At 34.7% G+C, this 25,296-nt stretch overlaps 2 protein-coding genes across 4 annotated transcripts; both read right to left on the minus strand.

Annotated features, from left to right (window-relative positions):
- Positions 1-676: 676 nt before the first annotated feature.
- Positions 677-2,839, minus strand: LOC145325083 (uncharacterized). Of its 2 annotated transcripts, none has more exons than XM_080167935.1 (3): positions 2,680-2,839; positions 1,054-1,808; positions 677-862 (listed from the first exon to the last, which is right to left on the minus strand). In XM_080167935.1, coding segments are annotated over exons 2-3 (729 nt in total). In that variant the 5' UTR covers positions 1,781-1,808; positions 2,680-2,839; the 3' UTR covers positions 677-860. The 2 variants fall into 2 exon arrangements, with proteins under 2 accessions (XP_080024061.1, XP_080024055.1); XM_080167929.1 differs by having other exon boundaries at positions 1,042-1,808; positions 2,680-2,834.
- Positions 2,840-3,876: 1,037 nt separating this feature from the next.
- On the minus strand, positions 3,877-25,102 carry Mi-2 (chromodomain-helicase-DNA-binding protein Mi-2 homolog). 2 transcript variants are annotated; one of them, XM_080168171.1, is made up of 15 exons: positions 25,004-25,102; positions 22,584-24,699; positions 21,771-21,894; positions 21,307-21,398; positions 20,810-20,894; positions 19,598-19,747; positions 18,220-18,373; positions 16,999-17,139; positions 16,610-16,719; positions 11,738-13,056; positions 11,200-11,408; positions 10,745-10,873; positions 9,208-9,309; positions 7,772-7,948; positions 3,877-4,100 (listed from the first exon to the last, which is right to left on the minus strand). In XM_080168171.1, the coding sequence occupies exons 2-15, from the start codon at positions 24,673-24,675 to the stop codon at positions 4,023-4,025; spliced, it is 4,962 nt and encodes a 1,653-aa protein (XP_080024297.1). In that variant the 5' UTR covers positions 24,676-24,699; positions 25,004-25,102; the 3' UTR covers positions 3,877-4,022. The 2 variants fall into 2 exon arrangements, with proteins under 2 accessions (XP_080024297.1, XP_080024289.1); XM_080168163.1 differs by having other exon boundaries at positions 16,999-17,142; positions 25,004-25,097.
- Positions 25,103-25,296: the final 194 nt, after the last annotated feature.

The following is a 25,296-nucleotide window of genomic DNA, read 5'->3' on the forward strand; positions in this document are numbered from 1 at the left end:
TTCAGCGGTAAGCGAAATCCTTCGCTACAAACAAACAGACAGACAAACAGACAGACAGACAGACATCGTTCTACTTTGTATTATAGATAGAGTGATCAACACGGTTTAATTAAACATGTTATTTTTATTGATAAGTCCAATACACAGTGTTTCATGTTAAAAACAATAGAAAAAAATAGCTCTAAACCTTCCAAGGAGGTGCATTAATAAGCTAATTGTATACATATGAGTCCAGCGGTCAGTTATCGAAACATTAATAGATAATCTGACATCCAGCTACTTTGAAATAATGTGGTATGAAACCTAATTATTTTAAAGGGCGATTTCTCTTTGGAGGGTGGATGTACCCTCCCCCCAAATATTTATAAAACTTTCCGGGACATATGAGAAGATTCCCTGTTAAGGAAAACCCGATCGGTTTAGCAGTTAGCGAAATCCTTCGGTACAGACAAACAAACATTCTTTTACTTCATTATAAGGACTAGTTGCTTCGCCTCTAGCCTTTAGGGGAGGGCGTGGGATGTCAGAATAAAAGCCTAAAACCACCTTAAGATATTTATAAAGCTTTTCAAAAAAGCACAGCCTATTCAGACGTGTAATTTCCGAGATCTTTAGCTTCAGACAAAAAACTTTACCACTTTATATTATAGGATTTTAGTAAAAAAATTCAAATATATTATAGGTATTATTATTTATTTTTGCAAATATGGTTATTATTTCGGCTCAGGTGGCGCTTGGAATCCTGCAGATGCCCTTCTGGTGGCGGGGGAGGATCCAGGGGAAACTTGTCTGCCAGAATCATCAGAACTGGACGTATCCATGGATCTGATGCTCCTTGCCGGCTCAGGTGACGCTTGGAATCCTGCATGTAACAACTCTTTAATATTGTTATATGAATAAAATTTTGATTTTAAGATTTAAGTTATGAAAAATGTATGAATCATTAAAATTAAAGTAAAATTTAAATAAAACGTTTTCTAAATCAAAATTAAACACTTTTTGTATAAATTTAAATTGTAAAATTGATTGTTATTTACTTACCCGAAACGTCACATGCAGATGCACTTCTGGTGGCGGGGGAGGATCCAGGGGAAACTGGTCTGCCAGAATCATCAGAACTGGACGTATCCATGGATCTGATGCTCCTTGGCCGCTCAGGTGACGCTGTAGATGAACTTCTGGTGGCGGGGGAGGATGCAGTGGAAACTATCACCTCTTCCAATTGGATGCTATCGTCTTTTAACCCACCCTTTCTTGTAAATACCCAGACTGCAATGATGTACAGGGTTGCAAAGAGAGAGGCAGCAAATAATATTGCTGAAATCACATAAGTGCTCCTAGTTATGTGTACAGCACAATAGTACTTACTGTCCATATCCATAACAAAATACGTTATATTTCTATAAGTAACAGCAGCGTAGATAAAGAAAGCAAAGAATATTATAACGTGGGACAGAAGCATCGCATAGTGAGAATTAAACATAAGCCAGACAACAGTATTTCCTTTTCTTGATAGCGTTCCATCAGCCCAGGCATCCTCTACCATAATCTTACAAGCCAGGCCAATGATGACAATAAACAAATTAATACATCCAGCAACCAGAGCGAACTCCAAGAAACCAACATTGCATTTACCCGGATCTTGGGTTACATACAGAAAAAAGAACAAGGCGGCAGATACCAGCGGCAGGATGGGTCCTAACAGCTGGGCCGTGTTCAGATGCGGGCGGTCACATGGCGGGTTCTTGGTCAAATCCAAATTGTATTTATTCCAAGTCATGTTTTCGGCTGATTTACTTCTTTGTAGTCTAAAAAAAATACAATATAATTAATACACAAAATTTAATTTTGATAAAAAAATAACAAATTTAAATGCTTACGTATACATTAGAAAAATTATATAATTAATACCAGTTTTGTTAGACCCTAGGATCTAACAAAATGGGTTGAACTTTTATTGTTTTTTATTTTAATATCCGCAGAAATCTATCTATAATACGATGCAATAAATAACTATTATAAATTAAGTAAAAAAATAGAAAGCTATCTTTAATATGATGCGATAAATAACTATTCTAAATTAAGTAAAAAAATTAGAAAGCTATCTATAATACAATGCGATAAATAACTATTCTAAATTAAGTAAAAAATTAGAAAGCTTTCTATAATACGATGCGATAAATAACTATTCCAAATCAAGTAAAAAAAATTAGAACGCTATCTATAATACGATGCAATAAATAACTATTCTAAATTAAGTAAAAAAATTAGAAAGCTATCTATAATACGATGCGATAAATAACTATTCTAAATTAAGTAAAAAAAATTAGAAATCTATCTTTAATACGATGCGATAAATAACTATTATAAATTAAGTAAAAAAATTAGAAATCTATCTATAATACGATGCGATAAATAATTATTCTAAATTAATTGAAAAAATCAGAAAGCTATCTATAATACGATGCGATAAATAACTATTCTAAATTAAGTAAAAAAAATAGAAAGCTATCTATAATACGATGCAATAAATAACTATTCTAAATTAAGTAAACAAAATAGAAAGCTATCTTTAATACGATGCGATAAATAACTATTATAAATTAAGTAATAAAAATAGAAAGCTATCTATAATACGATACGATAGATAACTATTATAAATTAAGTAAAAAAAAATACCTTTCTTGTCGGAAGTTTGATAACCTTTCTTGTCAAAAGTCAGATTAATAATGAAGACAAAAGAAATTTGGGACCCTTTTTATAAACTCGTAGATTTTTCAAATTTTAGTTCGCGGATTTTTCAAATTTTAGTTCGCGGATTTTTTTCTCCAAATTAATTATTTTCGAGGATTTGAAAAAAAATTAATTATAATTTTTTAAAGTTCACTATTGAAATCAAAATGATCTAAAATAGTTTGAAATTAAATTATTGTGTTAACTATAATTTTGGGTAAAATAAAAATAAAGTATGGTAGAGAACAGCTTATAACAATAACGAAATTAATTCGGAAAAAAATCACGAAACCTATACGTGTTTTAACAGCTGTGGTTAAGGGCCAACACCTAGTTATGACGATCTTTGCCCCTTTTTTGGGGGAAGGAGTCGTTTTAGGGCCATAGACTATATCTTCATTTTTGTAGAATTTTTCATGGCACATCATTTGTTATTTATGCATCAACCACCTCCGGCGAACCGTTTTGCCGTTATTCACCGCCAAAGGCGGATTTTTTGACGTTTTTTGCCGTTCCCGAGGTTCTAATGGGCATTTTTGGAAAGAAGACGTCGATAAATCAAGATCACTCTAAAATACTTTTATTTAGGCATTTTGATTTACTAAATTTCATGTGAAGTAAAATTTTATTTATATCCAACTGATTTTTGTCAAAAGAAATTTCAAATGCACACGATTTATGTTTCTTTTATTACTTATAGAAATTATTTATATTATATTCACTTCATTTTCTTGTTTTAACAATTGAAATCCATCTCGACGAAAAACGGTTAGCTGCGCAAAAATTTTTACTTAATATGAAATTTAGTAAATTGAATTACCTAAATAAAAGTATTTCAGAATATTTATAAAGAAATATTTTTTTAAGTTTGAAGGTTATATTTCACGACAAGTTACAATAATAATAGAAATAATAACACCATATACTACAATAATTATGATAATAATGGTTACAGTATAACTTAATTGTACTTACCTTACAGCTATCAAAAACATAAAAATAGCAGAGAATTTAATTGAAAAAATAGCAAAAATAATTTATTTTTGTAAAATTGATTGTTGAATAGAATTAAAATTGTTTTTGATCCATGATCAGAATTTATTTTCATATTTTATTTTTTTTACATAAAATGCTTGTCATTTCTTTTTTTGTTACATTTAAATACATTTTATTTGACATTTTATAGTACAACAAAAATTCTTGTGATAAAAAGCTTGCTAGCTCTAGTGTTGGACTGTTAAGGTTTATATTGAAGTTGGTATTCTGTTGCCTTGCGGATGTTTCAGAGCTTATTTAGCCGGCGGGGCGGTACCGGGAAAGGCGGCCTGTGGCGGTGCTCCGCCGCTCCCGCTTGAAGGTGTTGCAGTCTGAAATAAAATAAAGCATTAAAAACTGAAATATGGTCATTGATAACTCAAATATCATATGTTATAAAATTAAAGTATAAGAATAGAAGGGGCACGAGCTATATATAACCCTACTTATACAGGGACATGTGCTCACTTTCAATTGAGTCTTTGAATATCAGCCAATAGCGTAAGAAATATCAACATAGCCAAGTCGCTACAAAAGAGCAGAAAGCAATTTGCTAGCAGACGAAAAACTAACTTTCCAGTTTCTGCTAAAAGTCTATTTACATGATAAAAAAAATGCAAGTCCTACATACAACAGTCAGACTAAACATGTTTGTATTGCAATAATTCTTCTTTAGCGCTTAAAATAGCATTAAAATGCAATTCTTGCTGCATAATACTTTATCAAAGGTAAAGTGCTCTTAACGTCTATTATGTTTATTTTTGAAACAAGGATATAAACAATCATAAGCAGCTAAGTTAAGAAATTAAAATATTATTAATAACCCCCCACAGACAGACGGAAAAAAATGAATATATTATATATTTAATGCTCAGAAATATAGCTTAGTTTTGACAAAAACTTTGAGAAGAACTTCTGATAAGCAGCTGATTATATCTTTTTTATCCTAATTTTCTTATTGCGTTATGGATAGAGGGAAAGAGATACAGACGGATAAACATACAGAGTTAAATAAAGGATGCTTTTTGGTCAGAGGAAAAAAACCGGACTTCTATCTTTAATGGCATCGGAGATAGGAAGAAATGAAAAGGAGAATCATAGAGTATTAAAACAAAAAATTCTTCTCTTATACAACAATTTAGTTATGTAATTTTTTCATAAAAACTAAGAATCAACATAAATTATTTCATATGTTATCTAATATGCTAACTGTAGGAACTTCAAAAGAAATTTATAAAATAATGTTCTATCATATAAATAGATTTTAGAACAAGACTTACAACATTTATAAGTAGCGAGGCTCAAATTGTCCGTCCGCCTGTTTGTCAATAATCAAGGATGACAACATCCATAAAAGCGAAGCACTGAAACGGTAGGACAAACGGACATTAACACATTTATAGTGTCAGAACTTAATAATCAGAATATAAATGTATAAGAGTCGAAGCAAAATTGTAAGTAAATTTGTTGAAAAACTGCTTGATACAGGATAATGTTTATGGACATACTTACATTTTAGGACTTGATTATAGAGTTGTTTCGCTTATAACATTATACCTTTTTACCAGGAATCGGATGATTAGATCATATAGAAATTTGTTGTCAAAAAGTAAAAAAAAAACATGTTTAAAATGGACGTACAGACATTCTGGTAATGATTATTGAGTTGTTACGCTTTCTAAATCGTACCTAACTAGTAAAGGAATCACCATGCAAAGCTTGAAATCGATAGGATAATTCTAACATGCCTAAATTAACGAAAAAAGCTATACGTCTCGGACGGACCGACCCTAATTATAGAAAAGCTTCGCTTAAAAAAAACATTGGATAAACATACGGACAAAGTGATTTAAAGAGCTGGAATTCAGTAATCATAAAATAAAGAATAAATAATTTATATTTTATAGCATTGACATAACATCTGACCAAGTAATCTATATAATGGATGCTCATTGGCATAGAAAATCTTCACAAAAATATCCAGATGTCTATCTTGAATTTCAGCAGAAATAATAACGCTTCCAATAAACGCAACTGACTTACGGATATTTAGAATTAAAGAGCAGCTTTACAACTAAAAAGAATGATTTATGCAAAAATAAAATTGGTTAAAATCCACTTTCGTATTCTCTGCAAATTCCAGAAATAATATTTTCAGATAAAATGTAAATTCTTTTTGTTCTACAATTTTCAAGATATCAAAATTAAATGTTTTATTTTTGCAAATTTAAATTCATTCATTAAGTAAAATATCCCTTGATGCACTAATTTCAGGAATGGAGGGGCCTTGGATTAGACCGTAAATTTGCTGGTCCCCAAAGTTTTATTAACACATTAATTGCACATTAAAATTGATTGGTTTGTACAAACTAATAGTGTTTAAACTAGGGTTGGCAATCCGGATCCGAATCCGGAATCCGCCCAACTTTTAGTTAATTTTGGAATCCGAAATTCGTTTTTTAATAGCGGATTCGGATTCCTAATTGGTGGGCTAAAATAAGCGTCTTGAGTTTTTTCTTTCAACTCCGCCTTTTTGAGGGCAAAGATTATCATCATTATATATAATATCTTTTAAAGTTTGGTTCTATTCTCGTAAGTGAATTATAGAGAACACCAAGAACATTAATTTTTAGGACATATGTAGCACTGATTTTTTTTTAAATTTTAAAAAGGCCACCGATAATTAGTAATCAATATTATGATATTATGATTGTAAAATAAATAGTAAATTACTCGATGGCGGAGTGTCCAAGATCGAGTCGGTTGTATGATCTTATGGATAAATAAATGATTTTGATTTTTGAAGGCCTTTAAAAATATTGCTAGAATCCGGAATCCGCGGGAATTTTTTTTTGGACGGATTCTTGTAAGAATTCGAATCCGGTCCAAAAATTTGACGGATTGCCATCCCTAGTTTAAACCTTTTCACGCATTTTTCTAATGTAAAAAAGGGTATTTAGGGTGTACTCTTTTATTATAGTATTTTGTCTAATTAATAATTTTATTAATGTCCTTGATTAATTCAGAATGGAAAAATAAGATTAAAGTACGAATCTTGTGCCTTAAAAATATATAGAAATCTTTAAGTTTATAGAAAACATATTTTTTAGAAAGTGTGGTGCTTGCTTACATGTGAAGACCGGAGCACCGAAAAAACCCCCCCCCCCCCGCTTAGTTTTGACAAAAATCAAAAATAAGGGGGGGGGGGGGGGTAGTTTTTAACCCCCCGCTTAGTTTTGACAAAAATCAAAAATAAGGGGGGGGGGGGGGTAGTTTTTAACCCCCCCTTATTTTTGAAGAAAATCAAAAATATGGGGGGGGGGGGGGGGGGGGGGGTAGTTTTTTCACTGTACAACACGCCAGAAAGTTGAGTGCGCAAAATTAAAACCTTTTACTGGCCAAAGTCAATAAATAAGGAAATTATGCCCCAAAACATGAATATCCCTGTAATAAGGTTTCCCCTCTGGTATACTGGATTTTCTTGATTTACCTCACTCAACTTTCTGGCGTGTTGTACAGTGAAAAAACTACCCCCCCCTTATTTTTGATTTTCTTCAAAATTAAGGGGGGGGTTAAGTCTTTGCCTTGCTGAGCTTTTTTCCTCCTTGCCGTTTTCCAGACATTAAAAAACTACCCCCCCCTTATTTTTGATTTTTGTCAAAACTAAGCGGGGGGGGGGGGGGGGTTTCGGTGCTCCAGTCTACCACATGTAAGCAAGTACCGAAAGTGTTCCATATAAGCCAGTGATCTTAAGGGATAAGACAATCATATGATGTTAATCACCAATGATAATGAACACAACTACCACTTATGTAAATCAAAATTTTTGAATAAAAGTTTGGTTCACTATCAGTTGTAAATCAACCAATCAAAATTCAATAAAAGTACCCAAATGTTGATTCCACGAATAAGAAACCGTGATTATAAAACTTTGGGTACAAGTGTAATTAGCAGCCCAATGTTCCCTTCCTCCCTCCATGATATAATCTCCTATTATATTTACCTGTTGTCCCGGAACCGAGTATTGTGGTCTGAACTGTGCAAAGCTGGTGCCGTAGGCTCCCTGCAGCTGGCCGCCCTGGAATCCCTTGGGGAACTGCTGGCTGGCGGACACGACGCCCTGGTCCTGCTGACCCGCGGCTGAGGTCACCAGGCGAGATAGGATGGATCTCTCAGACATCTAAACAAATATATCCAGGATTAGATACATTAGGTACATTGTGTCTAATGGTCTTAGGAATTAAAACCCATTTGTATAGTGATTAATAGGCACGTGACAGTTTTTTTAGATTATCAAAAATGGTGTTATTATAATGGTAAAACAAAAACAAACATATACCTAATAAATAATAAATATGTAAGTGTATTTATAATCAAATAAAAAGAGAAGAGTTATTTCTTTTTTATTTCTTTACACAATATGATATGAGGTAGTTTTCCTCCAACTACATATGGACCACATTTTTTATATGTAGGTCGGGTTAGGTTAAGCAAGGGTTGGAAGTGCCCCCACTGGATTAGAACTCAGGAGGGATAGGGGTGGAGGTGGTTCGGGGGGTCCATTTATAGTAACCAGTGAAACTACCAGATATGTTTTGTTTAATTTGTTTTGTGTTCAGTATTTCTGTTTGAAAAATATTATTCATATTCATATTGTTATACAACTGATAATATTTTTGTTACTTTCATATACATAAATAAATTTTTTTCTTCATTTTTGTTGAAAGCATAAAACTCTATAAATAAGAATCGTCAGTAAGTATGTCTATACGACCAGATCAGTGAAACAAAAGACTTTAATTTAGTGAACTGCATAATTTTCCTTTCCATTGGTTTAGACTACATTTATAGGGCATATATTTGAAAGATTTACAATTTTCTACCGTGTCGTTTAAAAATATTAAGACTTGAAAATCGCATTATTTCTATATATAATATAGATGGCGTATTTTTACAAAAAAAAAAGCAGCATGACGACTAATTTAATCATGTATAATTGTTTGTACTTTGTTGTAACACAAAATAATAAATGTTTGGTATTATATTTAAATCTTATACTTGAAATCCGTTTTCTGAAATGCACTTCATGCAACTATCCCTTTCGTATATTATATTTTAGTTTGTAATAAAACGAACATTTTTATTATTTAAGCTGTTGTCCTCGTTAATATTAACATTAATTGGTTTCTTAATACAAAAGTATTCTTCGATCTTACAATACTTCTTGTATGCATTTATAAAAAGATTCTAAAGTAGTCCACCAATAAGTTGATCATAACTCAGTTCTTAAGTTGACATAAAGTAATCATGGAGCAATATTACAGTCGAGTCCATGTCGTTAAAAATATTTATGTCCTTCACTAGATGAAAACGTCGATTCTACACGAACAAAGTAATATTTAGCATAGCTACTCTACATTTAAAAACGTTCGTATGTACCTGTAGTCGTTGAGCAACGGGTGGAATTCTGGCCAGAGATGCTGGCAGTCTGGACACGTCTGATTTCATATCAGATAACAGCTCCTCAAGCTGATTCAATACCTAGAAAAGTATATTTTTGTTATTTAAATAAAATTACAAAAAATACTATTATCTAAGAATATAAATATTTTGGTCTTCAACTTTTCGGCAATTGGTTAGTGACTTACAAAAATTGTATTTAATCTAAAATACGTTTGTTTTGTAAGTTTGAGTTTAGATTTATTTGTTAAATGATGGATAAGTTGGAGAAGGGTATTAATTCTTGTGTGAAAAAAAGAGTGCAATTAAATTTTTTAAGAGAGGGGTAGGTTTCTGGTAGAATCCGTAAAAGTGTGTGTTTTAAGGCTGAAAAGTAGTAGTAGAACGATAATATTCACTAAATATTAAAAGAACTATAGACAAAAATTTTTTTTTTTTAAGTTAACATAAATTTTTATCGTTCTACTGTTTTTAACTTATAACACATAACCTTTACGAATTTTACCAGAAACCTACCCCTCTCTTTGTCAAACTCTACATAACCAGTATATTCATAAAAAGGACTCGTACGAACTATCCCGATCCCCAACCAGGAGGGGGGGGGGGGGATATCATCCAAAAACCCCTGAAACTTCCTTTTTTTCGGGACTATTGGCTTTTAAAAACTAAAAATTGACAGACGCTACGCGAAAGTGATCTTTCACCAATAAAATAACTTTCAACAACAAAACAGTGAGAAAATTCAACACGATTGTGAGATCTGTTTTTACTCAGATAACAAATTAATACCCATCAATCAACGCTGAAAATACAAAGATTTTCACAATTATTGGCTGAATTTCATTAATGTTGTTTTCGAAAGACATCTTATTTACACATAAGCGTAAATAAACGCCATAAATGCTTTTTTCAACGTCTAAACAAGGGTTAAGGAACTAATAAAACAGAGAATGAAAACTTAAGATAAAATAACATTCATCCCAATTATGAGTAACAAAATTCCTCCTTTGGTAGAATAACAATAATATAGTGTGGAATATTTGTATTTTAATGTACTATTCTACTATTCCCCCATCAATTCTATTCTGATCTACAAAGCTGACGGCAGAGATGGAAAAAAACAGGTTTTTTAAAAAAAAAAGAACAAACCAGTTTTTTTTTTTTTGGTTTAAACCAGGGTTTTTTGTTTTTTTTAATAATATCCAAATTATAGGCCTGCCCCCTCCCCTCTTTTTTCACACCCTCCCCCTTTTTCTCACCCCCGAAAAAGGGCAGCCCAAAACCGCCCGTCCGATTTGACAACCCTGACTGAGTTATTTACTGTATTATTTACGTTATGAAAAGATATAACTGGAAAGATAGGCCTTTTTATAAATATTATTAAAAAAAAAAATTTAAACCATCCCACCTTGTTTTTCTATATTTTTTTAGGCTTGTTTTTTTTTGGTTTAAACCACTTGATTCAAACCACGTGGTTTTTTTTATGCCATCTCTGGCTGACGGATAGCGCACTCACCTTGTGTAGGACTGCGTTGGCAGGCTTGTTGCCAGCCAAGGACTCCTTGCTCAGGTGTTGGTGGGACTCGGCCAGGCATTCAACCTCGGCGAAGCGGGAGTTCAGAGCCATGGCGGGATGGGCAGCATCCTAAGAATATTATAGATTAGATTTTAATATAGTAAGTTTCTAACCATGAAGTCTTGAAATATTTATCTTTTATTACAGAATTTAGCTCTCCTAAGTAAGAGCCTCAACAATTAGGCGATATCATGGTATATATATTAGATTCTGAAACTGAAAGTAACAATGGAGAAAATCTCAAGTACCTACCAAGTCAGCGTATAAAATCTGTGTGTATTTAAAGTAAATCAAGCGTAGTGGTGGAACTTAAGTAGAGTAAATTGTCGGATGTTTGGACGGACATATTCTAGCTGTAGAGTAGCTGTGCTACTAAAAAAAACAATGCTTTTTACCTGTGTCAGATTTAAGAAGGCAGCTCTACGCAGTTGCTCCTCGATAACAAGAGCCTGCTCCAGCAGCTTGAACCTGCGTGCCAAGAACTTGTTCTTGATCTCCAAGAAGTTGCCCTTGCCCACGTCCATCTTGAACGGCTCGTTGATGATGGCGAACCTTGTGTCGTTCTGGATCTCGGCCCACTTGCTGTAGCCGTGACACACGATACCTTCAACAAGATTCAGTTATCAGGATTCAATTAATGATATAAATTAGTTTAATGTATGTAATATTTAGTATATTACAAGTACATCAAAAGATATGTATTGTTCTTTTTATTTATTTTGATACTGTTTAAGTAAATTACCTACCTAATGAATAAGTAATCTTATCCCCAATAGTGTTAACTTTGTAAAGCCACTAATGAAATAAAGTGTTTTTATAGAGGGGGGGGGGGGGGGGTGTTATAAGAATATAAACTTGGTTTAAGAGACGGTACAATAAATGTGACCCCCTTAAGAAGCAAAATAATATAAATAAACATATCATATGTTGTACCTGCCAAGAGCCAGTAATCATGTCTTCTATGCCAGATTTCATATTCCCTGCCGGGGACAGCCGCCTTCTCTTCATTCTGCCAGAGGGTATGCAGCTCGGTGAAGCCGCCGTCAGCAATGTTAAACATAAACTTTCTCTTCTCTTCCTCAATCTTTTTCTGCTCCTTTTCTTTCTCATCTTCTTTGGTTGCAGCGTCATCTTTCTTTTCTGCCTTGTCCCCATCCTTATCTTCTTTATCCTTGGCAGCTTCACTATCCTTTTCTTTTTCTTTCTCCTTGTCATCCTTCTCTTTTTCTTTATCTTCGGTTTTTTCCGTTGCTTTTTCAGCCTTGTCTTCTTTTTCTGATTTTTCTTCGGTTTCAGCTTTTTTGTCTTCCTTAGGAGTCTCCTTCTTTTTATCTTCTTCCTTTTCCTTTTCTTTTTCCTCCTCTTTTTCTTTTTCTTTTTCATCCGTTTCCATCTTTTCTTCCTTGTCCTTAGATTCCTCCTTGGAGTCATCCTTGGCGGCAGTAGCTGTTTCATCCTTCTTTTCACCTTCCTCCTTTTTGTCCGGGGTTGGGCTGGCCCTTGCTGAGCTAGCGGGTGTGCCTGAAGGAGTTCCAGTGGCCGGAGTGCTGGGGACACTTTCCTTTTCATCCTTCTTTTCTCCATCCGCTGGAGGTGGGGGATTCTTCTTGATCAGATGAGGCATGCTATGCTTGCCGTTGATCTGTTCAAATTCCTGCACCTTCTTTCTGATGAGCGACATGACACCGATTCTGGTCAGGACATGCTGTCTGGAGAGACCCTCCCTCGGGACACCATCAGCAAATGTTTCACTGTTCTCGTTACCAGGCTCGCACAAGTGACGCATAAACAGGGCGGTGTAGGCGCGGAAACATTTCTCTGTCTTGCCACGCAGATCTCTGACCAGCCATTGTGAGTTGTAAATATCCTGTGGGGGCATACCATATCTCATAATACTGTTCAAGAATGACTTACGCTGGCGAGCGTTGAAGCCAAGAACCTCAATGTTACCGCTGACACGAGCCAACAACGGCGGCAGTGGTCTGTCCTTGTCACGTCTACGCTCGCGCTCACGTTCGCGGCGTGACTTGCCGTCAACATCGTTATCATTACGCTCGTCAAAGTCATCGTCTTCCTTGTCATCATCGCTAGGCGCGGAGTAGTCAGAATTGTAGTCGGACACGTTCTCCTGCCAGGAGCCGTCGTCACGCACGTTGACCTCGCCACCGTCGCCATAGTTGACCTGCTTCCTGACACGCTTACCCTTACCCATGCTGCGGGATATGTCCTCCTGCTGCTGCTCATAATGGTGCCTAGAAAAACAGAAATAATATTTTTATGTTGTTTTACTTTAGAGGTAAATGGGATAGGATGCCTTAATCATTTATATGTGCAATTCTGCCATTAGTAACCTAGGATCACTTGGGAAAAGACAAGGAGTTGAGTATTTAGAACATGCGAAAATTATAGAGTAGATGCGCTACTAATATTTTTCTTTCTTTTAACCCCTATTATTTACTTGGGCTTAGGCTAATTTGTACATACAGGATTTAAAATAACACAAAGAGAGAAGAAAAATAATTATTTTCCACTGGTGTCCTGGATAGGAAACAGGTTTTTGCTGAGTTACGTATGACAAGACCTATATTTCTATGACCGGGCGTGTATGACGGTTCAGCACATAACTTTCATTAAATCACAGCTGATCATTTTTGTGGATTTTTTTGAAAATTACTTTTTTACCCAGATTTTCATATTTTTTCCCCAAAAAATCAAATTGTTCTCATATTTACAGCATAGTTAATCTAAATTTATTCAAAGAAAAGTATAATAGATGACAGCTGACTATGTTATTATCCATAACAAGATCTTTCAGAATCAATTAACTAATCTAAGATTTGTAGTCTAGAAGTTGGGTAAAAGTTATTTGAAGTTGTTATTTGAATTAATGTCTAAACAGTTAAACAAAACTTAAGTTTGTTTTGGTAGTCAACCCAAAAAAAATACTCTTTTGATAAGTCCCTCATGCATGCCTCATGAATTGTTATAGCATAGTTCCTGGCTGTAATAAGATGTCCCTCTTAGGTTCCACCAATAAAGTTTAAACTAACATGCTTCAGAATCAGCAATGATTCTGTATAAAATTTTCTTTGTAATATTGACAATCTATCTTGCTTAATATTGGTTCCTTGCTGACTTGATGTCTAAATAGTTCCTGTGTTATTGTTTGTTCCTGCTCATCATCATTGGAAACAGTTAGTTCAGTATTGTGGCTGCTTTTAAAGTTTTTGATGGGTTGTGGTTGCAGTTTAATGATGGTGGTTGTGTGAAATTCTTGCCAGTGTCAGACACAAACTGCACCAGATTCTTGTTTACTCTGGCCTTCAGGTAAATATTGTAACCTGAAAGTATTGGGACAGGGTGGTTTTAGCTGTTCTGGGTAATGAGTTTTGATCTACTGCAGTTCATGGTAAAATATTGCTGGTAACGAATGCTTCCTGGTTCATGTTGTGACAGTAGATGGCTGTTCTCAGAGAGAGATTAAAACATTTTGTTTTTGGGGTTTAGATTGTTTCTAGGCTCCTTAACAAGATGGTCGATGTAGAAAAGATTGTCACATGTAACACCTAAGAACTTAGGATGTCTGACTTATGGTACTGTTTCAACAATGACTACAGTGCCTGCTTCATTCGAAAAGGTGGTAAAGACTATTGTAGATGATTTGGCTGGAGAAATGAATGGGTTCTGACTTTTTAACCAATCATTAAGAACTGCTAAGTAAGCATTTATGTCCTTGACATAAGGATAAATAAGGGGACTTATGCTGTTGGAGTTGTCAGCAGAGGAAATTAGATGTAATTAGAGTGAGGTGTTGGCATTTATGAAATTTACAGTTCAAATAGTATATGGTATAGGACCCCTCCATGTAGGTCAGCATGTTTGGCAGATTTGTATGCATATTTAGATCCTCTGATAACAACAAATTATTGTCTACCTCTAAGGTATTCACATAAAAACGTTACATGTACTCATTCAAGTCTAGTGCATTAATATTATGCAGTAGAACATCATTGTTTATAGTGTCAAAAGCCTTTGAAAGATAAATTGGTAACTGGCACTGCTCTGATAACTGGTTTCTTATTGTTTAGGCTGTTGTTGATTAAGGTTTTAATACTCTGTAAGGCAGTGGTGGTAAACCTGCCTGTGTGAAAGCCATAATGTTGGACTGCAAGTTTAACAGCATCATTCAGGTAGGGACGAATCATGCAGGCAGGATAAAGAAGTGAGAAAGGGCAGTAGCTGGAACCCTAATTATCAAGTTTCCCTGGTTTCAGTAATGAAATAATTTTACCAGTCCTCCATATGCTTGGTGTAGAAGTGATTTACTTGTTAATACTACAATGAAAACATTGTACAAAATCATTGCTGATTCTGATTTGTTTAGATTTTTTTAGTGGAACCTCAGAGGAACCTTGTATCACACCCAGGATCTATGTTTTGCCTACAAATCTTAGAATGGTAAATTGAGGTTATTGATCTTGTTATAGCTGTCATCTATTATACTTTTTTGCATGAATTTAGAATAAGTAAGCTGGAAATGTGAGAATATTGTGATTTTTTGGGGGAAAAACTATGAAAATATGGGTATAAAAGTAATTTTCAAAAAAATCCACAAAAATGATCAGCTGTGATTTAATGAAAGTTATGTGCTGAACCGTCATGCATGCCCAGTCATAGAAATATAGGTCTTGTCATACGTAACTCAAAATAAACCTGTTTCCTATCCAGGACACCAGTGTTTCTTTTCAAAATGGATTATTAATTTTGGAGCAACAAAGATTTTTTTATTTCTAACAAAAGATATCATTTTGGTTCTTAAAAATTATTTTTCGCGATTTGTCTGAATTTTTTGTAACTTAGAAAATAAGATGTAAGCCTAACTTTATAAAATGAGATATAATAAACAAAAGAAAAAAATGAAATTTTGAAGAAAAAAAATAAGAGCAAATTCAAACAAACTTAGTTCATTAAAAAAACAATGACAACAAAAGGAGCAGTTTCGTTTCATGAAGTGCAATAAAAGATTTAGGTTACTTTATATTAAAATGATATTAAATGTTTCAAAAATAAATTTCTTTAAGGGCCAATCCGTCCATTCGTTACGAATAGAACTTAATTTTTAGTTTAAGCATGTTGAAATTTTCCTATCAACTTCAAACTTAATGATTCCTATTTTATAAGCGAAGCATTTCTATAATCAGTCTTCGTATGTTAGCATGTCCTTAATAAACAACATCCTGTATCATGTAATTTTAGGACAGATTCACACGGGTTTCTAGATATTGTTCAATATATTGAAGGCGTTGTTATTTGATATAGAGCGGCTTCGCCCTTAGCCTCTAGAGGCTTTGCCTCGAGAGGTTTAATCAAACCAATTTTTCGTATTTTAGATTTAAAAGAAAAATAAAAAAAATTGGGGGAGGGAAATTTTTTTTTTTTGGGGGGGGGGGAATAGTCGATCCCACTATTTTAATTTTAGTTTTAAAAAGAAAAAGGTTTTTTTTGAGGGGGGGTATTTTTCATTTTAGGGAGGGTTGGGGGTGTCCCACCCCCCAGGAAAATAGTTATAATCCTTCCCGGGACCTATAAGAAGCTACCCTGTAAAGGAGAACCCGATCGGTTCAGCGGTTAGCGAGATCCTTCGCTACAAACAAACAGACATCGTTCTAAATTTGTATTATAGATATTTCAATATTCGCTCTTTGAATTGTTGAGCTTCGTTTTATGGAAGTTGTATTTCTTGTTTTTGTACAATATATAAACGTAGCACTTGTAGAATAAATAATAAAACTTGGCACACTGTACCTGAGGAGTTTCTCCCAGTAGGCAGGATCCGTGCTGTCCATGTCAGCCTTGATGATCTCCACATCCTCCTCCTCCGCCTCGCCACCCTCCTTGGTCTGGTACGTGGCCACCTGAACAAAAAGTCACGTGACTGCCAGGGATAAAAGTGATAACGACAATGACCGATAAATTGATGTACATACCTGATCAACAAAAATACCCCCTTCTGTCGAGTTAAACTGTAGGTTGAAACGCTTGGACACTGCAAGTAGGGAACCAGTCAATTAAAATTCGACAAGTGTCTAAAGTTTTTTGATAACTATTATTGCTATAAAACTTTGGGTACCAATGAAATTTACTGTCCAATCATAAACCCCCCCCCCCCCTACCTCCCTAAAAAAAGCCTTTACCTTGAAACTGGACAAGTACTCGTTGGCCCAGCTCTCCTTCTCCTCAATACCCTCCTGGGTCCTGTCCAACAGGGAGTCCACGGCTGCGTCGTCGTACACAATATCGTTGGCCGACTCGCCCTCCTCGTTCAGTTCCTCCTCCTGCTTGTAATAATTAAGCTTTGCTTAAATGAACTAGGTAACTGGGACATATTATTTTAAAGGGGGGGTCGTTGCACGAAATGCATTTAAACTAGAATTTAGTGAACTGCATATTTTTGTCCTGTTCAGTGGTTTAAACTACATTTATTACAGGGTATAAATTAGAAAGAATTTCAATTTTCTACCATGTAGTTTTTAAAATATCAAGACTTGAAAATCGTAATCTTGTGATAAATGCAGGGTTTCGGATCCGCATTGATTGTATGCGGATCCGGATCTTTAAAATTAAGTCAATGCGGATCCGGATCCGGTTCAGGATCCTTGACAATAAAAATAAAATCACCAAATTTTTCAAGTCTGAACCTAAACCTTAAAGATTGGCTCTCATCAAGAGAATGTCTGAGATTTTATATAAATTTAAGTAGATTTTTCCATTTTTTCCGCATTTTTTTGAGTCCAAGGATCCGGATCCGAAACCCTGGATAAATGAAATTTAAAATCTATCTTATTTTTACTAAAATAGCATGACGACTACTTTAGTGATGTCTAATTGTTTGTTATTTTTCATAATACAAAATTATATCAGTTTGATGGTATACTTGTAACTTATGCTTGAAACAGAATATACAGAAATGCACTATATGCAACTATCCCTTTGTAAAATGAAGATATTTCTAGGTAAAGATTAATTATGAATTTTCAAAATAATACGATATTTGTCAGTCTATCTGTTAGTAACCACTAGATCCATTAAGTTCTCCTTTACAAGAAGATTAATAAAGACCATGAGATCGATTTTATGCATTTAAGGGAAATATCCTATGTGAAATAATATTATATAATAACCCCGTACTCCCAAAAAAAACATTATTTTCACTTCATATTTATCAAACTTAAATCTTAAGTTTAAAGATTGACTTCTATGCCCTTCCTCTATTAAACACATGCAATGTACAATACAATTAAAAGTAAGAAAACAATGCATTTACCCCATTGATTAACATTAGTGACTGGTCGTAAAGTTTGAGGCATCCTAAAACATGATTCAAATGCACTAGAGCTCAAAAAACAAAATCCGACCTTAAACAGCTCCTCTGTACCGAACTTGAGGATGTCGTCAATATCCTTCTTGCTGAGCGTAGCGTTCTTGCCGCCCATGCCGGGCTGGACAACCAGATGGGTCAACATCATCTTTTTCTTGGCCACCTGCGTAACTCGCTCCTCTACTGTGTTCCTAAATAAAAATTGAAAGTGGTTAATTGCTTAAATAATTACAGTGTTAGTTAAATACTGTGCGAAGCGCGCCAAAAAAAAAAATGAAAATTTTCATTTCATGTTATAATAATTTACGAGAATGATTTATATAATACGAGTAATATGTAGGGTAGAATAAGGATATTATTAGTTTTGTTCTTTTAAACCAATATCGTATGAATTATGATATGATCAATTTGAATAATATTCAAAGTTCTACGTATTAAAGTTAAGTAATGAGCTGACATTAATCAATTTAAAAGGTGTGAATTCACTTCCACTAAACATTTAAGGAAACTATAGCAAATTTTGTTAAGGAAAGAGAAGAAAAAGAAAATGTGCCTTTAGTGCCATTCAAATAATGTTGAGTTATGCTGTTTCGATTATGTGATTCATTTGCGAAAATGAGCGAACTCTAGTTTAAAAATATGAGTTATGAACTTTAATCATGGTAATGGAATTAAATGGGGCGGATTCCTGTAGTAAATTGCTAAAAACTACTAGGGTTGTCCAAAGTTCTAAAAAAATTTTAAATGTTTTGAAATATTACATGAATTACATTTTTTTGCATTTTATTTAAAATATTAGCTTTACAATTAAATTTAACAGCTCATACTTTTTATACCTTAAAATCCCTATTTTTCATTTGTTCTAATTTTCACTAGGTACTAATTACATTTTGAACAGCCCTATTTGTTTAAAACTGGTAATATAGATTGAAGGTCGAGCTATTACAAAATCTTTCATTAGCATAATAAATTATCCTGAGATGGATTCTTTAAAAACTTTTGCCTCACTAAAAATTCTGTGCCTCACTAAAATTAGTGAGGCTCGCTAAAATTTAGAGGGGATAATTTTGCCTCACTATTTTAGTGAGGCAGCGAGCCAAAAAAGTTTTTTTTAAGAATTCACCTCTGGTTATTAGTGAAGAAAGTAATATATGACGCACTAGGTAAAATAATACCTATTAATTGTCTTAAATGTACATTTTAGGATTCGGGGAAAACTAAAAGAATTTACCTAGATTTTTTGTGTAAATTTTTCAATAAAAAGTTTTTAAAAGCTTTTAATTGTTAGATGTCTCAAACTACATAAGTTTTAAATCATTCGAATCGAATTTTAAAAATTTCAGAGAGTAATATTTAATTCGAAGTTACTTTCTGCCAATTCATGTTTATAATAATTTTATGATTTGATGACTTACCTTGTAACGAAACGGTAGATCATGACCTTGCTCTTCTGACCGATTCTGTGAGCTCTGGAGAAGGCCTGAATATCGTTGTGGGGATTCCAATCAGAATCATAGATGATGACAGTGTCGGCGGTAGCAAGATTGATACCAAGACCTCCAGCCCTAAACGCAATAAAAGTTCAACATCAGTTGCCAGATAAATGGCAGGTGTCTTACTTTAATCCACAACACCTGATAACGGTTTCATATGTAACTAAAACACCAGAAGGTCAATAAAACGTCATTGGAAAAGTTAACTATCTTAATAAATATTAAAAATTAAATGTCAAATACTTCAATTATATTTTTTACATAAAATTGTTTCAGGCTTAACTTGTAATGTATATCTAACAGACGTAAAGACTATTTTTAAAAAAGATTCAGATTTGCGGATATTCTTTAAGGAATTAATTCTATATTATCTTAATAACGATTTTCCTACACAATATACATTATAGTACACAATTTTCTATTTTTCCTACAAATATTAGTTGTTGTTGTAGCCATGATTCTCTGAAGTTAGGACTCAGATGCACACGGAGACTGGAAGTGAGAATTTTTTGGCCAATCTTAGATTGGTAAGCTTCGCGCACAGCTGATTGTATTCTATGTTACATTACAAGCTGACCCGCAATTCTCGTGGAAGCTACTCAATTATTACATCACCCTGGCCTAGAGTTTTTGGCAGGTGTTCCATATTAAGCCACCCTAATTAATGGCACTCTCATACGAGGAGCATGGATGAGGGAAAGCATGGTTAGAGCTGCTTGATTTGTAGAATCCTAACTTCCTACAAATCTCCCCCCTTACAACCCTAGGGCATCTTAGGGAAGGTTGCGTGATCATAATCTGACAAATTGCGACAGCATATGTCAACCAAGTGCAAAGTCTATGTGGGGACTTAACTCGGTTTCTCCCAACCACAGCGTAGTGCGCTAACCACTACGCTATGGGACACCTATTACAAATTTTACAAGTATTAGTTATTTCTCGCATCGTATTATAAACAGCTATCCGCGGTTAAAAAAAAAAACAATTATAAGATTATAACTAGTAGGTATTGATATTATGACAGTACAGAAAACTGGATTTTATACGATACATGATTATTCAGTATGACTTAGAACCTGTTCTAATCCAGCTAATATTAGTCGGTTTCGAAGCCTTACTGGAAAAAGTTTATACCTTGTGGAAAGAAGGAAACAGAGCTGTTCAGCTCCAGGCTGGTTAAATCTGTCAATAGCGTCCTGTCTAAGGGTACCAGTGATACCTAAATGACATTTTTTTATAAGATAATGATATTTAATGAATATTAATTATCAACAATAATAAATCTTTGTAGTATTGTAATTTCTAGTGATAATAAACTACACCTAAAGTTCAACTTGAAAGTTCGTAAATAAATCTTATTATGATTGACTTATTGATTACGTTAAATGCACAAATTCACAAAAATCGCAATGTAAAGTTTTATAACGATCAGATCCTTCTTTCATATCTTAATAAGCACAAGCCCTGACGTTTTGTTGAATTGACGTACAGATTCTGATTAAAGTTGGGCTTTTAATATAAAGACAATTGTCTCTTATCTACAACAATAAAAGTTAAACCCACGATCGTGGCTCAACGCGTAGCGCATCCGCTTATAAAGGTAATTATAAAATGAAAGTTAAGAAACCTACCTCCGTCAATTCTCTCGTATTTGATGCCAATACCATCCAAGAAATCCTCCAAAAGATCCAACATTTTTGTCATCTGGGAGAAAATGAGAACCCTAAATTAAAACAATGTTACCTAAATGTTATTGTTGTTGTGTTGTTGAATTTGGTGCTTCTCTGTAGAGGGATAATTTCAAATCATAGGTTATTAATGCCCTAAATCTTAATAGACATTTAACAAATAATTGTTAAATTGATGTATTCATCCCCCATTGATTACACATTTGACATATAACATTCAATAATTCCGGGGGAGTGCATTATAATTTAGGATTCATTGATGCATCCTAAATAAAAACTTTAAGAAAAATTTTTAAGAAATTTTTAAAAGAAAACTATACGAAGCGGAAAAATCATTAAAAAAAAAACATTTGTTAGTATTGCCAAATTCAAATTTTTAATGCCACAGAAACGAAAATAAAACACACCTGTGACCGGTCTCTTTGATTTTCTTCAACATTTTGTGGAGGAGAGTGAGTTTACCGGACGCCTTGGTCATAGCGTTGATTTCAAACAGACCGTTGGGCGAGAGTGGCGCCTCTTCGGCGGGACCTAAGTAACAAAAGATTAAGTTTCAAGCAATTTTAAAGTTCTCCTTAATAGGGAAGTTTTATATTGATCCTCGGAAGTACCATTCATTTTTTTTTTGGGGGGGGGGGGGTGAAGGATGGCTAAATTGGTTTCAGGGGTATTTGCTTGATTTAATTTTAGCAGAAGTTTAATGTAAAAATTTCTAATTATCGTATTTTAAAACTTATTACCTACCCCTAGAAGAAAAGGAACAATTCTGACGATATAAAAAATATTCTTCGTATTAATAAGGAAAATTAGGACGTCTTTACATCGATTTTATAGTCGCCCAAATCCCATTTAAAGTAGAATATAAAACTATTACATTGCGTTTCCACAATTATATTATTTTTCTTTTTTGCGTCTTTAGATTCGCTGATTAAAAAGCGGATATTTTTCTAGCTACAGTACAGTGAATATGTGCACTACTTAAGAGGAAACAAAACTTGGAATCAAAACATAAAAATATTTTCATTCTATTTCAACTTTCCTTCAACATTACTGCATTCATGTATAGCATTGCAAATACGTAAAATATTCATAAATTTAACAATGACAATATATACATGATTAGCGTATTTTATGATTCAATAAAGTTTGTACGCAGTTATTAAAGCAAAACTTTCAAACATTAAAAAGAAGATATTTTGATTTTTTAAAATGAAAACTACCTGGTAAAAGATAAGGATGGTTAGCACACTTCTTCAATTCCATCATAATATTGAGCAGAGACACCTGTCCACCACCCTTCGCGTTCAAAGCCTCGAAATTTCTTGTCAAAATATTCTTGTACACCTTCTTTTGAATGGCGGACAAGTTGGTACGCACAATGAACTCGGATTTTGTTGGCATGTCCTTCAATACGTCAGCCTTCAGCCTACGCAACATGTGAGGGCCAAGAAGTTCGTGCAGTTTACGCACCTGATCCTCCTTAGCAATGTCCTCAAAGGACGACTGGAAAGAGCCCAGATCTGTAAACTTGCTCGGGGTCAAGAAGTTGAGCAGATAGAACAATTCGTCCAAGTTGTTCTGCAGCGGGGTTCCGGTCAACAACATTTTGTAGTTAAGATGGTAAGCTGCCAGCACACGGAAAAATTTAGACTGGTTGTTCTTTAACCTGTGGGCCTCGTCAACAACAAGAATCTCCCATTGCAGGGAGCCGAGACAAGCTGCGTCCATAGAGATGCACTCGTATGAGGTCAATAGCACGTGGAACTTGACAGTGCTTGACTTGATTCTTGAAGCTTTGTCGCCCTTGCGCACAGCATTTTCTTCAAATGACAGCTCATTTTCTCTAATTATAACCCTAGACTCTTTGTCTCCGACGTAGGACACAACATAAAATTCAGGCGCCCACAAGGCAAACTCTCTTTCCCAATTGATGAGAGTGGACAAGGGTACAGCGACCAGGAATGGTCCACGGCAATGTCCCTCTTTGTACAAGGAGTACAGGAAGGTGACAGTTTGGATAGTTTTACCCAGACCCATTTCATCGGCAAGAATAATATCAGTATTATTGCTCCAAGAATATCTGGCCCAGGAGATACCCTCCAGCTGGTAGGGATGCAGGGCTAAATTATCCGGCATCCATTTGCACATGGCGTTATCTTTGTACTTAACATCAAGATTGGTCAATGGCTTGTCTGGGAACGGCTTATATTTCCTGTTCTGGTCCTCATCCTTTTCTCCCTTCTTTTTCTTCTTCTTTCTGCCACCTTCAGCCCCACTGACATATTTCAAATCCTCATAGTTTTGGATGAATTGGGGCAGCTCTGGAATATCCATATCCTCATCCTCCCAGGTACAATCTGCGTAAGTCATATCTGTCCACTTGACAAAGTATTGCACGGTGCCGTCCTTTAGGATTCTCTTGTTGATAACCCTGTTTGGCTGCAGCCACGTGGGACGGATGCCATATCTGTAGAATCTTTCAAAAAGCTTGTGTGGGTCATCATGCTTGTGATGCTTAAACCTGCGGGACATCTGATCCTCATTCTCTCCCTCCTCATCAAACCTCTGGGGTTCATCCATGTCATTCTTTCTCAAGTACATCTTGTATCCCTGCGGGTAGTACACATCCAGTTGAATTTCTTGCACCCAAGAACAATGCCAATGGGACATATCCTTCCACTTGACGAAGAATTCTCTAACAGCATCTTTGGGGATTCGCCTGCGACGACGTTTCTTCTTTCCTTCCTCCTCCTTCTTTTCTTCGTCCTCCTTATCCTCATCCATGCCTTTCCACCTCCAGGTAAGAATCTTCTGTACCTGTCCTGGTAGTGGCTCACAGGAACACCTATGACAGGTCCATTCTCCGTCGGGTATTTCTTCTAATGGAGGTTCCACACAACGCAAATGGTACGCGTTAGGACAAGAGTCGCAGCACAAAAGTTCACCGCCCTCTTTACATGACCGACAAAACTCCATGTGGTCCTCGTCCTCTGATTCTTCAATGACCGGAGGACCATTCTTCTCGCAATGCGGGCAGCTCCATTTACCCTCGGGCGCCTCATCCAGCTCAGGCTCAAGACAGCACAAATGGAAAGCTTTAGGACAGGTGTCACACAAGATAATTTCTCCGCCTTGTTGGCAGACATCACAAAATTCCTGATGTTCAGCATCTTCCTGGGCAAAGTCCTTCTTCTTTTTGCCCTTTTTCTTGTTCTTGTTGCCAATCTTGACCTTGGCTTTGCCCTTGCCTTTCTTCTCCTTGGTAATTTGGACATCATCATCGGCCATTGATGTTTCAGCCTCCTTTAACATTTCCTCAAACTCCTCGTCAGAATCCTGAGACAGTTAGTTTATTTAATTGAATAATTTTAGATAATTAAGGTAAATGGTACTTTCTTAATTTATCTATATTTTAGATAAATATAAAGTCAGAAAAATCTCAACTACTATGAGACTTGAAATGAATAATAATGTATGCTTCTCTGAATTGTGTAATTCAAAAGATAGTAAAAAAAAAGGCTAACCAGAAAATGTAAGAAATCTCTATATAAAAAAAGCTGCAACCGCCAAAAGTCCGCTATTTACCGATATATGATATTTAAAGTTATGAATTGTTTAGATCAATTGTATAAATGAATGCCTTTGGTTTATCTTCGTCATCGTCGTCACTTGATCCTCTCTTCTTTCTTCCTCCCAATTTTATCTTCAACTTTGGCACTGCTTTGCCCCCTTTTCCTCCTATTAGTCAGGATGTTAGCATAAGTTTAATGTCAAATTATAAAAAGTCACAAGGTAGGTAACATCACAGTACCGCCTAATGTGTTAACAGAAAAAAATAATTTATTTACCATTATCCTATTATTGCATATCACATTATTCTATGTTTTTAAAGTAGATAAAAATAAAAGAATTCAAATTGAAAAAAATAACTTA

Source organism: Acartia tonsa, chromosome 1, assembly GCF_053477335.1.
Source record: "Acartia tonsa isolate MP-2025a chromosome 1, ASM5347733v1, whole genome shotgun sequence".
Taxonomy (NCBI): domain Eukaryota; kingdom Metazoa; phylum Arthropoda; class Copepoda; order Calanoida; family Acartiidae; genus Acartia; species Acartia tonsa.

Excerpts from the sequence above, each read along its gene's own strand:
- LOC145325083 (XM_080167929.1), bottom strand. The coding sequence starts at position 1,780 with ATGACTTGGAATAAATACAATTTGGATTTGACCAAGAACCCGCCATGT. Across the intron at positions 863-1,041 it reads ATCTGCATGTGACGTTTCGG|GATTCCAAGCGTCACCTGAG; the intron begins GTAAGTAAATAA and ends TGTTACATGCAG.
- Mi-2 (XM_080168163.1), bottom strand. The coding sequence starts at position 24,675 with ATGTTAAAGGAGGCTGAAACATCAATGGCCGATGATGATGTCCAAATT. Across the intron at positions 21,895-22,583 it reads CCATCCTTATCTTTTACCAG|GTCCCGCCGAAGAGGCGCCA; the intron begins GTAGTTTTCATT and ends TTTGTTACTTAG. Across the intron at positions 20,895-21,306 it reads ATACGAGAGAATTGACGGAG|GTATCACTGGTACCCTTAGA; the intron begins GTAGGTTTCTTA and ends AATGTCATTTAG.